General features: G+C 41.7%; 1 protein-coding gene across 17 annotated transcripts in view; it reads right to left on the reverse strand.

The window, feature by feature from the left end:
- The window catches only part of LOC131690825 (uncharacterized), a 396,059-nt gene that overhangs the window by 120,413 nt on the left and 260,647 nt on the right, over positions 1-14,999 (reverse strand). For all 17 annotated transcript variants that reach the window (XM_058976882.1, XM_058976878.1, XM_058976881.1 and 14 more), the window contains 2 exons: positions 3,409-4,618; positions 2,149-3,345 (listed from right to left, as the gene is read on the reverse strand). In XM_058976882.1, coding sequence (XP_058832865.1) covers positions 2,149-3,345; positions 3,409-4,449 — 2,238 coding nt within the window. In that variant the 5' untranslated portion in view covers positions 4,450-4,618. The remainder of the gene's footprint in view (positions 1-2,148; positions 3,346-3,408; positions 4,619-14,999) is intronic.

The raw sequence follows: 14,999 nt of genomic DNA on the forward strand, positions 1-14,999 counted from the left end.
CTTTTTCGTTTTTAATGCATGCCGTACATGCTTCAAAATTTAATACAACATTGCTAAACATATTTTCGATAAAATGGCGAAGAAATGGATTAGTTCCATTCAGAACAACAAAAGATATAAACGTTCCAAAACTTACACGACTTTTTCCGAAATTTTTAATACGAGTGCCTGCATTAAAAGATAATTCGTTAGTCAGGACAAAAAATAAATAAATTAATGAATAAATAAATAAATAAATAAATAAATAAATAAATAATTAAATAAATAAATAAATAAATAAATAAATAAATAAATAAATAAATAAATAAATAAATAAATAAATAAATAAATAAATAAATAAATAAATAAATAAATAAATAAATAAATAAATAAATAAATAAATGAATAAATAAATAAATATAGGAGCGGGTATAGTGTTCGCAGCTCACCTGAGTTCGATACCCAACCCCGTATATAGGATTAGAGATTTTTCTAAAATACCAAATGACCCTAAGGTTAAAACCTCTATAATCAAAAATAATAATAATAAAAAAATAAATAAATAGATAAATTAATTGATAATAAAATAAACAAATAAATTAATAAAAGTTTGGTTATGAAAATACTAGTTACCACTTCCTTCCTTAAGCCAAGTCTCTCGGTGCGAATTGTTTGTGTGCATTAGAATTACCCAACAACAGGTATGCTTAATACTTTCCAGAATCATAAACCCCGATTTGTTACCACGATACAGCTTACACGGGACTCAATCCAACACGAGAAATTACCGGTTTCAATGGGATAAAACCTTCCTTCACATAGTGCACACCATTATGACACATCTGGATTATTGCGGGAAAACACGTCGGTTAGGAAAGTTGGCGTTATGGGGAGGCCACCCATTTAAAGGCAAAATGCCGTCGTGGAAACTTCACCTACTCCAACTACTGCTTTACAGTTGTTTTCAAGCACTTCCGGCATTGGTGTTGGTGAAAACTGCATTACTGGTACTTTTCACGTTACTTTCGAACCGAACGCTAGCTTGAGCTTGACAGTTTATATAATGTTGAGTGCGAATTGTGCTGTTTGTACTTAGGCGCTTCACTAGCCGGCCGTGTAGGGTAATGTGCTTATTTTAAACTCATTAAGGAGAATAGGAACACCAATACCCGTCCGATTCACAATCGCTGAATTGTGTATCAATCACTTTGGATATATCCGATATGTCCTTTTAAAAACCGAATCGAGCGTCTCAAATTGTACCCAACTGTTTGTGTCAATATATAGAAGAATAATTTATATAACTCACCGATTCTATGGTAAGAATAGGAACGTGGCGACGTTGGGATCATTACCCTACGGCAATATACTACGAATGGTGAGAGCTCAATGGCATACAGTCGGCACCAGACTTGACGAAGTCTGAAGGCAACATTCATGCATAGGGTAATTGTATCCATTTTAATCCTATTATTAAGAATATCTACTCTGCCTACAACCGATGGATTGCGAAAACAATGGTGTCATGATCTTTGCTTCTTGAAAATAACTTGCGTGAAAAGATTCTGATACTCGTGTATGAGCCAAACAAAAAAATTTGAATCAAGCGTCTCAGTTTTTATCCTATCATTTGAGACACAGCGCGCTTAACAGTGACAGCAGACGGTGCGCTAATAACTGGGTTAAAATGGGAGGCGCGAATATAGGTCATAGTATGACAATGGGTTCAATAACCCTACACAGAAACATACTACAAATTACATACATACACACGTACTAACGACTACAACAACCAGTGCTGAGCCAGCAGTAACTGCTACTTTCTCCAGTCGAGCGGAAGAAATTGCCTCTTCGGGCTGATTATGCAAGCTCTGTACAGAGGAGAAAGAGACCGCTGATAGGTTTGTGGTTTGCTAAATGAATAATTTCATTTCTGCTTGATAATATTAATAAAAGGACCATTGGTTACGTGAACGATATGCTACTAATTAGAGGGAATGGGGTTTTGTTTAGAAATATATTTTTATTATTATTAACCATCATTTGAAGTTCCCCACGCACTGTGAATCGATATCGGTCGATTTTTAGCGCAAAAATTTCAGTGGAGATGCGAAGTCTTGAAATCAGTGTCCATCAATGAAATTACCGAATTGAAATAAAACCACTTACCTCCGTGCAGAACGAACAGCCGCACTGCGATATTCTGGTGAGATTCTCCGCCCGGAACTCTCCGAGGCACAACTTACAGGTGAACTTAACCGTCGGATTGAGCGCACTGCCAGCCGGCGGTAAAAACATAAACGGGTTCCCGGTTACAATGGTAGGACTGGGTGGTGCTAGCATAGCAGCTCTCGACGTAACGGAAAGTCTACTGCTGGACGACGGCGAAGAGGACGAGGATGGTCCCGAAGATGCACGAGACGCAGACGGTGACGATGAGGAAGCGCAGGGTGATGAAGTTGACGACGAGGTCTCGGAAGAGGTTTTAGTTAGTCGGAGTAAACTGCCGACGTGTTTTCCGCTTCCCGCGACCGGTTGAGTCGACGATTCATCGATGTTGCCACCCACCGCCACGAATCCTCCGCTGGAAAGGTTCAGAGAGTAGCGCGACCCGGCGGCTGCGAGCGACAAAAGACTAGAACAACGGGAGCACGTGGCTACCGAAACGCAGTGGCGTAAACGGTTTTGCGCTTTGATGGGCTCCACCGTTTGGGTAGTGGAGGTTAGAGCGAGGACTGTTTCGCATTTCCGCAAGCCTCCAGGTTGCGAACCCAACAGTGGAACCGTTTTCGGAGGTGCGAGACTATTACAGCTGACATCCTTTTTTAGCAGTGGAACTACCGACCACAGTTTCTGGTGAACGGAACTCAGCGAAGTAGTGGAAATATTCAGTCGGCTTCGCGTCATTTCGACCAGATTGTGTTCGGAAGGACTCTTGCTGATTTTAATCTCTGGCGATAGTAAAAGTGGGGGTGCAGTTACATTTGTCGCAGTGATTAATTGAGGATGAGGAGGAGGAGGTGCTGGCGGTGCCGGTGGTGTTGGTGGAGGTTCCTTCGAAGGCCTTCGCCCGACTAGACTTTTTAGAAATGCTTCCAGCCTCCGTTTTCGGGGCACAGCACCTCCTAGCGATACTGGGTGAGGTCCCTCCGCAATTGGAACAATCGGCGAGGTGGGTGCGCAACCAGTCGCAGTGCGACGACCTATCTGGCCAACACCACCACCACCACCACCCGTTATAACCGTTGGTTTCAAACCACTGATCTGGGGTGATTGGGGTTCCAGCAGTGAGGCCGATTCGTGGGTTCCCCCATTGGCAAGGGCACTCCGTAGACCAGCCAGATTGTGCACTATCGATGCAAAGTCCTGCGAAAAGAATTAAAAATTGATTTAATCACAACCTTTTTTTTGAGACCAAAATCAACACACCTTCCGCGAATCGGCTCCTCGTTCCTCCTCCAACAACAAATCGTACCCGGGGGCGTTCCAAGAATGCCTAAAATTAGTTCGTCCCTTCCGTTCCTCGCCAACACCGTCCCCCGCTTCCTCCGGAATGGTTGACGTCGACGTCGTCGTCACGGTACCGCTCCACTCAGCCAATCCCACTGGCCACTGCAGGCTCCTCCGTTTGAAGAGTTTCTCTTCAACAGACTCCAGCGTAGTGCCACCCCGACTCCTTGCCGGGTGGTGAATTCTTCGACGAACCTTACTATCTAAGCCACTATCACAACTCTCAAGCCTTACAACCTCAGTGGAAAATTCTTTCTTCACCGGATTCCGCTGCTGCTGCCAACCTTCACCCTCGCCAGCAGCCCGGATCACTAGCTCTCTATCACACAACAGAGGTACACTGTCACCTTCATCCAGCGCTATCTGATCGAACTGATTCACTATGATATTCTTACGTGGAACAACAACTTCGTTGGAAAACTCTTGAACACTGATTTCAACTCGTTTGAACTTTGCCTGGGGCGGAGGATTAATGCTATGCAATTCCCCGCAGTGCACTTTTGAGTAACCACTAATACAGCTACTATCACTAGAGACCCGCTTCAATTTAATAAGCTTGTTGACGGAACTGAACGTATCGCACAGCGAGTTACGATTCGACTTTCGGTTTTGGATTAGATTCAAACTATCACAATCACTATTTTCACACGGCTCACAGCTGCTACCCGTCAGCAGATCTTCACCCAAGCCTCCCCCACTGGTGGGACACTTTTCCGTACAGTTATCACCACCCCGTTTAAGGCTCAGATTCTTCACCAGCAGTTCACTTAAATCACTGTGCAGAGTCTTCAGAGAGGGTGAATTGGTGCGGTTTTCGGCCAAACGAACACCACCCACCACGGGTGGGGTGAGATTCTGATGATCAACAACCGACGCGGGTGGAATTTTCGAGCGCAAAACCACAACCGGTGCGGGTGCTTGGGGCGACGGAGGCCCGGAAGGTACTATCGTCGTTGTCATTGTGGTTGTTGTTGTTGTTTTGGGTGAACGGGAATAAGGCCACCGCAGCGATCCGGCTGATGCTGCAAATGGTTTCGTTGTTTGTCGTGGAAGCTACTGAATTGGAACGGCAGATCGGTTGGGGAATCACTGGCACAGAAAATGAGCGGCAGCCGCCCCTTTGTCTAGCCTGGAAATGAAAGGAAATAAATTGAACGACTATTAACTACAGTTCAGCGATGAGTTTACCAATGTTCTGGGAGTACGCGTGAAGCTGGGGAATGACAAACAGATTTGATTTAGCATTCTCATTGAATGCGGTTACAAAAGTGTTATAACAAGGACAACTATTGATATAATTGGTAATAACAGTAATCGAACAGTATTGGCTCAGGTTGGGTTCCTCGAGGTAATATTAGCGAATTATGCAAACTAAATACGATGCGTTCAAGTACTGCAATATGTCTTAGTTTAATTGGTTTCGGTTATGACAGAGCGATTTTAAACCTTTCCCGATCCAGTGTAGGGGAGACCGGAGCTAGTTGGTGTTTTCAGTTTTTACCATTTTGAGTTAGGTGGATCGTGTAAAAAAGAACACGTTGCATAAAAGGGCAGATTGTTGGCTACATCTCTGGATTTTATCAAAGTGTTTGTTGCATTATCTTTGTTTTTATATAGACAATCGTATATGACGCGGAAAACCCGCTTACTTACCACAGCCCCAGGGTAAGATGGCGGTATGTAGGTGGTCGTCAGAAAATAAGCAGTGGAATTGAAATTCAATTACTTCAAAAGTCTTTATGGAACGTGCTAAACGTCTTTTCAGTAAAGTTGTATCTTAACCGATATTTGCATTATATTTCGGTCTCTAAACCCCAACATTTTAACTTCAACACGTACCTCATGTTCAAACGCACATTTTCGATATTCTTCAGGCAATTGTCCGAAATGAATGTTCCCTGAATTGACGAGAAACACCAGAAAAAGGTTGGTAAATGACTGGGAAATGCGTAATATAGACCCGGTGGTTCTCCACAGTAGTCCTTAGCCTTTTGTCCAGTAACTCCTATCCCTACCTCCCCGCGGTGCAAGCTGGGGTACGAGTAACCATAGGAAAGATCGGGTAACCAACCCCAGAGGGACCATGGTCGTATGCAGATAGGGAAGGTGGGTGAGTCCATCCGAGCGTCTGTACCCCATGTTAGGGGCGGCTCAAAACAGCGTCTGTTCTTCATGCTAGGGGCGGCTGATGTATCGTCCTAGTGTCAGCGTGGCAGTGTGGCCAGTTTTGAATGAGGTCAGATCCGTAGATTTTGAGTTTACCCCTCAGAATTCAATTTTTTTTGGAGAAATTTTTATACGTGAATTTGGATTCGTTTTTGATCCCAATTACTGTAGCGTTTTGCTATCTTTAAATTAGTTTTTATTTTAATCGTGATTTTTTTGTGGGAGACGAACCACTGCGACCAGTATTTATCTCTATTGTTTTCTAGTGATAATAAAGAGCTAAATTGGAGCCATTAGGCGTTTTTTCAGCAACTTCACTAAATACTTTTCAGTTTTAGAACAGGAAATAGTTAATATTTTATCTTTGGAACATAAATCAGTTTTTCTCTTTTCATTGGATATATCAAGTTATTTGTTTATTTATTTATTTGTTGTACTGTCACCAACAGACCCCTTGGCCCCAATGGTGGTTACTTAAATTGAAGGTTGAAGTCAAAGGCCGTCGCCACAATGTTAAACACACACTGGAGTCCGGTAACAGCGCTATGTAATGAAACAACATAATTATGGTTAAAATCTTCACTTGATAAGTTCAGTTACAATTCTTTGTATTATCGCGAATAATTAAAAAAGTCACGTCCTGATTAGATTTTCACATTATACTTTACATAAAAAACTAACAGCGACTCTGGTTTATAAGTTAAAGAGCCTGGTTTCACCCTATTAGAGAGGGTGCTTCATTTATTTATTAATTACTTGGTCTACAATTGATGGAATCAACAGCTTTGCTTCCTTGTTAAGAACCAAGAAAATAACACAAAGGCCTTGAAAACGATGAAATGCTCGTGATTGAGCCCAACGAAAACTAGAATCGGTTGCCCCTACTATTTCCCTGCCATTTGACTCTATGTGTTGAACAAAGATGGCAGACGCTGCTCTAACCAACGGCTTCAAATTGGTAGGATAATAATAGAAACATGGCGAAAGTAGGCTCATTGCCCTACTTAACCGGTGAGTGGAAAGAACATAATTTTTTATCGGTGCGCAAAAGAGAGAAGCATGCAAGCATTGTTAACTTACGCTAAATGCGAAACGAACGATACCCGCTATATGCGAGAATCCGATAATATGAAGGTTCAATTGCTGAGAATTAATTAACTTTAGGAAGAACTCACATCAGCATATTTACGATCTTTATAAAATAATAAATCAGCGACATGAATGACAGATCCCGGCTGGCCAAGATATCACGAATACGAACATTAAGTGGTCTAGTTCGGACTTTTAAGGAATCTTATGACCAAACAACATGCTCGATGTATTGGTAACCCTTGCCATACACGCATAGTTCACTATCAGTGACCCCAATATGAAAGAGATGTGCATAGTGTGTATAACCAGCGAACGTAGATGATCCGGACTCCTACGAAAATTCTCTTTCGCGGACGTGTATTCTATGCAGAACGTGTAATCTGAATGTGAGAGAAACACACGTAAAGGAATTAAAAATTTGCGCACGTCGCTGAAGGGATATCCCAGAAATGGAATTCGATTTCGGGCAATACGCAAACAATGCTACTGCTATTCGTTCCACGTTGATAATATGAGTGTTTGCGGCTGAACCGAAACAGTAGCACAGAGAGTATCGTTATTATAAATTAGAAAAAATAGGGTTTGAGCCAGGACTTCTTACATGGGTACAATCATATCTTACAAATCGTGAACAAGCTGTTAGATTTAAAGGGATAAAATCAATCCCAATTCAAGTTACATCAAGTGTCCCTCAAGGGTCTCATTTGGGCCCGCTATTCTTTATTTTATTTGTTAACGACATTTCCTTCATTCTAAAAAATGTAAAAGTTCTTATATATGCTGATGATATGAAACTATTTCTAGAAATACACTTGGTGAAGACTTTCAGACATTTCAAAACGAAGTAAATATATTTTATACATGGTGTAATAAAAGCATTCTGAAACTGAATGTAAACAAATGTAATTCCATAACATTGAGTAGAAAGAATAATATACAGAACAATAGAATCTTATTGGGAAATCAACAAGTAGAAAAGTGTGACAGAATAAGAGATCTAGGAGTTATTGTAGATTCCAAAATAACATTCATAGATCATTATAACACAATAATTAACAAAGCAAACAGCACACTAGGTTTTATTAAACGCTTCAGCTATAATTTCCAAGATCCCTACACAATAAAAACATTATATGTAGCCTATGTGCGTTCAACACTAGAATATTGTAGTATAGTTTGGTCGCCTTTTTAAGCAACGCATGCAAACCGGATAGAATCAGTACAAAAGCAGTTTTTGATGTTCGCTCTTCGTAAACTAGGTTGGACTGGACTACATTTGCCATCTTATGAAGCACGGTGCATGCTAATTGACATTCAAACCTTGAAAGATCGTCGTGAATTTTCTATGGTATCATTTGTAAACGACATTGTATCACATCGTATTGATTCAATCGAACTTTTATCGAAACTAAATTTTTATGCTTCTTCTCGACAACTACGTAACCGCAGCATCTTTTGTACAATTCGCCATCGCACTAATTATGCCAAATTTGGCCCTTTAAACCAAATGATTAATATTTACAAGAAGCATTGCGAAAGCATTGACTTCACTATGCCGAAAACAAAACTTAAGCAACAGTTTAAAGTATACCAAAATTTTAACTAATGTTAAGTTAGTTTAATAATTATTGTAAGAAACCGGTCTACATCTGATTGACGACTTGAAATAAATAAATTTGATACAATCTTTTTAAGTTTTCTTGGTAAACACCCTGCCAAGATCAAATTAATGTGCGAATATAATTAATTCCTTTGTGACCTTCAGTCTAACGATGCTAGATGTATCTTCTTCAAATGCATTATGAATCGAACTACCTCTCAGGTACTTAAACGCGAAACTTCAGGGATCATTCTATGCTTTATCAGAAGCTGAAGTTGAGCTGGACCACGCTTCATTGAATACCAGCTCATTTTCCTTCATGGAGAACTCGATACGCAAATTTGTAGCCAGCTTGTGGAAACAACTAATTATACAAATAGTTATTTAAAATTATACGAAATTATACGAATAGTTGCTTAGAATTAACGGTGAAGTTTATATGCTAGCTGAATTGTCTGGGCATAGTGTAATGCAATCAACCGATACGAATTGTGGTCGAAAGCTGGTTATGTATGAATAAAATTCAATGTTACTTGTCTCCTGTCCCGTGGACCAATACCATTTTGCAGAAATCAGTTGAATGATTTCAACTATCGACTCTTTGTCAGTAAATCTTATAGTTCCTCGGAGACATGTCACGCACAATTTTCTGCATATAAACGGAGTACTGGCATACCTTTCTTGCAAAGTCTAAAGTTTATCGCGTCGAACTACCTCGTATGTTCGAAAAAAAAACTAGTTCGAAAAAATCATTTCGTTGGCATGACGATTTTTGCCTTAGGTTATGTTTCAATTATGAGCGAAAAAGGCTCACCTATTTCTCGAGTGCGGGATCTGCATCAACGACATCCAGGTTCACAACTGAACAGAACATTAGTTGTTTTCTTTTCCTGAAAACTAGCTACATACCCGGTTATCTGTAGTCTGCCGTACTTTATAAGCCTTGCATGTTTGCATACCAGTTGATAATCAATTTCCGTGAACGACCGCACCTTTTTTAACGGTCTGTTAGGAGCGCAGCTTATAGCTTAAGGGATCTCACTCCGTCCCGCGAGACAAGATTTGCAAAATCGGCCGAATTAGCAACTGTCTACCAAGTAAACACCGGTCCTCGGGAGGAGGACAAAATTTTACGGCTGTTTGTCTCGAAGTGTGCAACGTCAAGTTCTCTATTTCGTCTACTCCAAAGTATCCTGCTCCTGACAACGGATGCTAAGTCGTCTCCGATACAATTAAAACTTCGCATTGATTCCGCTTTTGTCTTCTTCCTGATCTCCTCTTGGGTCTCCTAGGTCTGAAGCGGATCAATCGACTATTAAGTAAATCAGATAGCGCTGCAATCCGTATTGTCCACAAATACTAAATTCTCTCCAGCTGTTCTACCAGTTATTCTTTCTGTTCTAGTGTGCATTAATGATTGCTTAAAATGGTTGTTGCATCAGATTGAATTATCACCAAAATGATAGGTAGTCTAAGAACAACTGTGCTGTTTCATCTCAATTTTATAACTTCGATTATACCTGTTCTAGTCAATATACGTATTCATTACATTATGGACCACGCAAATTTTCATTTTTTGTATTATCATTATGCTAAGTAGCTTAGACGAGTGAAGATATTTTCGGGTTTTACAAAAAGAATCTCTGTCCGTAAAGGACATAAGAAATATTTATCCACTATCCCCCATAAAGTTTGCTTGAACCGATTGTCCACCTGGTTCGACTCGAACAGACCACACCGACCCGAAAGGGCTGCTTACCATTTTTGAGAGCCGGTGTGCTTGGCCGAGTTAAATAATCAAGTCCTGAACAATTAGCTATCTCGTAGGTGTCAGTCCTGCACTCCTTTCCTGAGCTAGCCTCATACCCAAGGTCAAAAGAGTCGACAACTAGCAGGGTCAACATGTCTCCCACCGAAGTGAATTGATCAACTTGCAAGTAGGAGCACATATCTACCAACCAACCAAGAAAACTTCCGAACCAATGAGAATGGACCATTCCAGTCGAAGACCACAACCCACCGCTATCTCGTACAGTTTGAAATTAGATGTTTGTTGGTGCTACTTGCTGATTTCATTTCAACTCGTATATGAGGCGCTCAAGGATTTCTACTGGCTCGAATATCAACTATCTGAAGCGAAAAAGACATTATTTATCACATTAAACATATTCCCTAATCCTATAATCAACTAAGGTTGTCTGCCGATTCTAATGCAGAGACGCTAATGATGTGATCATCAAGAATACGTCAGACTACCTTAATTGACCCGCTACGACACCAGTTTGACCTTACCAAACCGTAACGCGGGTGGCGGCGTGAAAACTGCCGAATAGGAGTTGAGAACAGCTTGAAGCAACATCTGATGTTGCTCCAAATGTATGTGATATCCTGCCTTGAATAGTTCCATCGAGCCTAGTTTGCATACCTTACATAACTATACTCACTGTTCTTCATTCACTCACTATTTCCGTCAACGACCGCACCTCATATCTGAACAGAACAACAGGGAGTACCAGCGATATGTATGGAGAACGTTTTGTGTGTATCCGTAGGCTGCGGGACTTCAGTTGAATATGCAAATCGTAGAAGATGCCATTTACAGCCACAAACCGCTTTTTATCCCACGGCTGTATTCGTTATCACATTTCACAAGAAATATGAACTCGTCGACAACCTATTGCCACGTCAATTTCTATCTCGAAACCAACACTGTGCTAGCGACCTGGTTCTCTATTAACTACAATTTTGCCAGAGTTTAAACTCATACCGATATTGGCAGCCTCTCTTTTAAAAGGCACAAAAGCCTCTTCAACTGCTCTATGGCAGACTCCAATGGTGTCAAAGTCACCCAGAAACCAAGAAGCATGCGAGATCTTTTAATGATAGTGGCGTTCCTTTGCACAGCAGTTCTCGGCATCGCACTTTAAAGCACTCTTCAACAACAAATCAGGTAGTGCATCGCTCAGATTCAATGCAGTAAGCGTTGTAAACGAGTCGGATGTTTAATAGCCAAAGATGTAGCTTGTTTTTAACCCAAACTATTCAATTTGTCGGGAAGTCAAGTTCAAGCATTATCTTGCACCTCAGCTGATTTTATTGTACTGAATCATGGACTACCTTGAAATCCATCAACAGATAATAAGCTCACTAGTTGTTTTCCCAAAATATAGGGTTGATCTTCTAAAGACTAAAACTATTAAAATCGAGAGCCATTACTTTGTTGTATTGGTTCGTGTTCGCGTAAAAAGTCCAATATTGAATATCCGGATATAAATATAAATAGATTACTCAATACAGATATCCTAACAACTTCTTCGAACATGTTCAAAAGTTTTTGGAGTTGGTTTTTAAGTAACTGCACAAACTTGAACAATATTTTCTGGTCCCACAAAATATCCCAATGTTTGTTTCACCTTCAGTCTTCTGTCTTATTATACTATTTCAGACTATCTCGATGCGAATAATCTGTTGAGTTAATCGGTGATCTGTCACACTAACATCAGGAATGTAATGAAGTACACTTATAGGTACCAACAGTATTCCCCATTTGCATCCATGGGAAAAAGTCCTCATCGTCCAATTCGCGTTGCTCTGTACTCCAAATGAACGAACTTTAATTTAAATGTTCTAGATTGAATACCAGTCAAATTTTGCAGAAATATAATTCGGGATTCTTGTCTATTCCTACTCAAATGCATCAAACGATTACGGTTCGATTGGTTTCGGAATCCAAAACATGCATGATTGCCTATTTGATGTCATGAAATGAAAAGTGATTGAAAAAATCTAATATGTACTATTTTTACTAAACTTCCGTAGAATTCTGAAGAAATTTTGAAAATTCCGTAGATTTCACGAGTTAATCCGTAGAAAGGACAGAAATCCGTAGATCTACGGAAAAATCCGTAGGGTTGGCCACTCTGCAGCGTGGGACTCTAAACAGAATTGACACCTCTGGCGCGATAGGGGGTTGGAGAAGGCCAAACAAGCCGCCCTGGAAAATTAACCGTTACGAACAATGCAGTAGAAAATACGAATCGGGACAATCGGCAAAGACCTACGCGACGAAATACGGACTACTATTGGAAACTTGGAACATAGAACTGCAGGTCACTCTGCATTCCAGCTTTCGACAGGACAATCTTCGACGAACTGCAACCACGCAACTTTTAAGTCGTAGTACTGCAGGAACTTTGCTTGACAGGACAAAAGGTATCGAAAAGCGGGCATCGGGCGGCTACTTTCTACCAAAGCTATGGCACCACCATGGAGCTGGGAACCTGCTTTGTAGTGCTGGGTAGGGTGCGTCAACGCGTGATTGGATGGACTCCGATCAACGCAAGGATGTGTAAGTTGAGGACCAAAGGCCGTTTCTACAACTACAGTATCATCAACGTACACTGCTCACACGATGGGAGACTCGACGACGAGAAGGAAGCGTTCTATGCTAAGCTGGAGGAGGTGTACGACGGCTGTTCGCAACGGAACGTGAAAATCGTCATCGGTGATATGAACGCCCAGGTAGGACGAAAGGAAATGTTTCGACCGGTAATAGGACCAAACAGCTTGCACACCGTATCGAATGACAACGGCCAACGAACCTCGTTAACTTCGCAGCCCTCAGTGGTATGGTAGTCCGAAGTACGTTCTTCCACCGCAAAGATATTCACAAAGCCAGCTGGAGACCACCTGACCAACGAACCGAAAACCAAATCGATCATGTTCTAATCGACGGGCGATTCTTCCCTGATATCACCAACGTTCCTATCTACCGAAGTGCGAATATAGATTCGGACCATTACTTAGTAGCAGTATGCATGCGTTCAAAACTCTCGACGGTGTACAACACTCGTCGTAGTCGGACGCCAAGGCCCAACATCGCGCAACTTCGGGACGCTGGGGTTGCCCAAGATTATGCACAGCGGCTGGAAGCAGCACTACACACGGAAGAACAGCTGGGCACAGCTACTCTTGAACATGGCTGAAGGGAGAACCGTTCCGCCACAGGTAGTACTGCTACAGCGGCACTAGGTATAGCGATTCCGAATCGAGGAAACGACTGGTTCGATGACGGATGTAAGCAGTTAATAGAGGAGAAGAATGCAGCACGGACGAGGATGCTGCAGCACGGAACGAGACAGAATGTGGCGCGATACAAACAAGCACGGAACAGGTAAATCTCGGTCCTCCGGAGAAAGAAACGCCAACAGGAGGAACGATGGATGGAACAACTGTACCGCGTAAACGACACACGGAAGTTCTACGAGAAGCAGAACAGTTCGTGCAAAGGCTACGTTCCGCAAGCCGATATGTGCAGGGACTTAGACGGCAACTTTCTTACGAACGAGCGTGAGCTGATTGAGAGATGAAAGCAGTACTATGACGAGCACCTCAACGGTGTAGCAGCAGCGGACGAAGGCGGTATGGCAACGGATCTTGGAGCACGCGCAGAAGACAGGGGCTGCCGGCCCCTGATCTCCAAGAAGTCAAGAAGGAGTTCGGCTGAAAAACAACAAAGCTGCCGGTGTAGATCAACTACCCAGCGAGCTATTAAAATACGCTGGGTAGAGCGCTGCACTGGGTAATCGCCAAAAATTTCGAGGAGGAGATTCTTCCGGTGGAGTGGATGGAGGGTGTCGTTTGCCAAATCTAAAAAAAGGTTGATAGGTTGGAATGCAGCAAATACCGCGCACTTAGCGCCGCCTACAAGGTCCTCTCGCAAATTCTTTGCCACAGATTGTCACTATTTGCAAGGGAGTTCATGGGGCACTACCAAGCGGGATTCATGGCTTCCCGCGCCAGTACCGAACGAATATTCGCAATTTGTCAGGTTTTGCAGAAGTGTCGCGAATACTACGTCCCCACACATCATTTCATGGTCAAAACCATTTCTATCACTACTTTGGAAACACTGTGGACCGGTGGATCCCCTTGTGCATTGAAAATGTCCAAAACTATTGATTTTGAACTGCCAAAAACTTTCCCTTCAATATACAACACTTTCTATAGAAGTTTGAAAAAATCCATTTTGACATCCTTGGAGCCTTCTGTACATTAAATCCTTCAATCGGTATTTATTTCCAAATAATTGGAAGTTAACCGCTTAAACTTCAACTCCAATAAACGGAAAAGTAACGCAAAATGTATCGCGATAACCGCCGATGAATTATCGACGATGACGATGAATTCGACGAACATTATCGTTAACGGAGTTTCCGGTGACGTTGACGGTTGGTTAACGTTATCGACGATGACGATGAATTGTCAATTAACAACGAAGCACTAGCACTAGCCTTGTGATAACCGCGATATATAACAAACTGTCAACTAAACTGCGGTACGACGAGTCTGTAGGTAATGTCTTCTCCTCCTTTTGTTTTATATATGCCGGGTCAAGGGGAATTTTTGAAGGTTTTGCGTTCTCATGTCCAAACCGTTCAATAAGCTTCTCGATGTAACCCACCTGACTCAACGTGTAGTGTCCGAGAACATTTTAATGTGAATTCCCAAAAAATACCGCAACTCGCCAACGCCGTGATATCTTGAACTCTTTCTTCAACATAGTTTCAATCTCGAGAAACTCCTGTATGGATTTTAAAAAACGCTTTTAATCCACCTAACAGTGTGATGAGACATTTCTTATAACTCTTAT

This window comes from Topomyia yanbarensis, chromosome 3, assembly GCF_030247195.1.
Source record: "Topomyia yanbarensis strain Yona2022 chromosome 3, ASM3024719v1, whole genome shotgun sequence".
Taxonomy (NCBI): domain Eukaryota; kingdom Metazoa; phylum Arthropoda; class Insecta; order Diptera; family Culicidae; genus Topomyia; species Topomyia yanbarensis.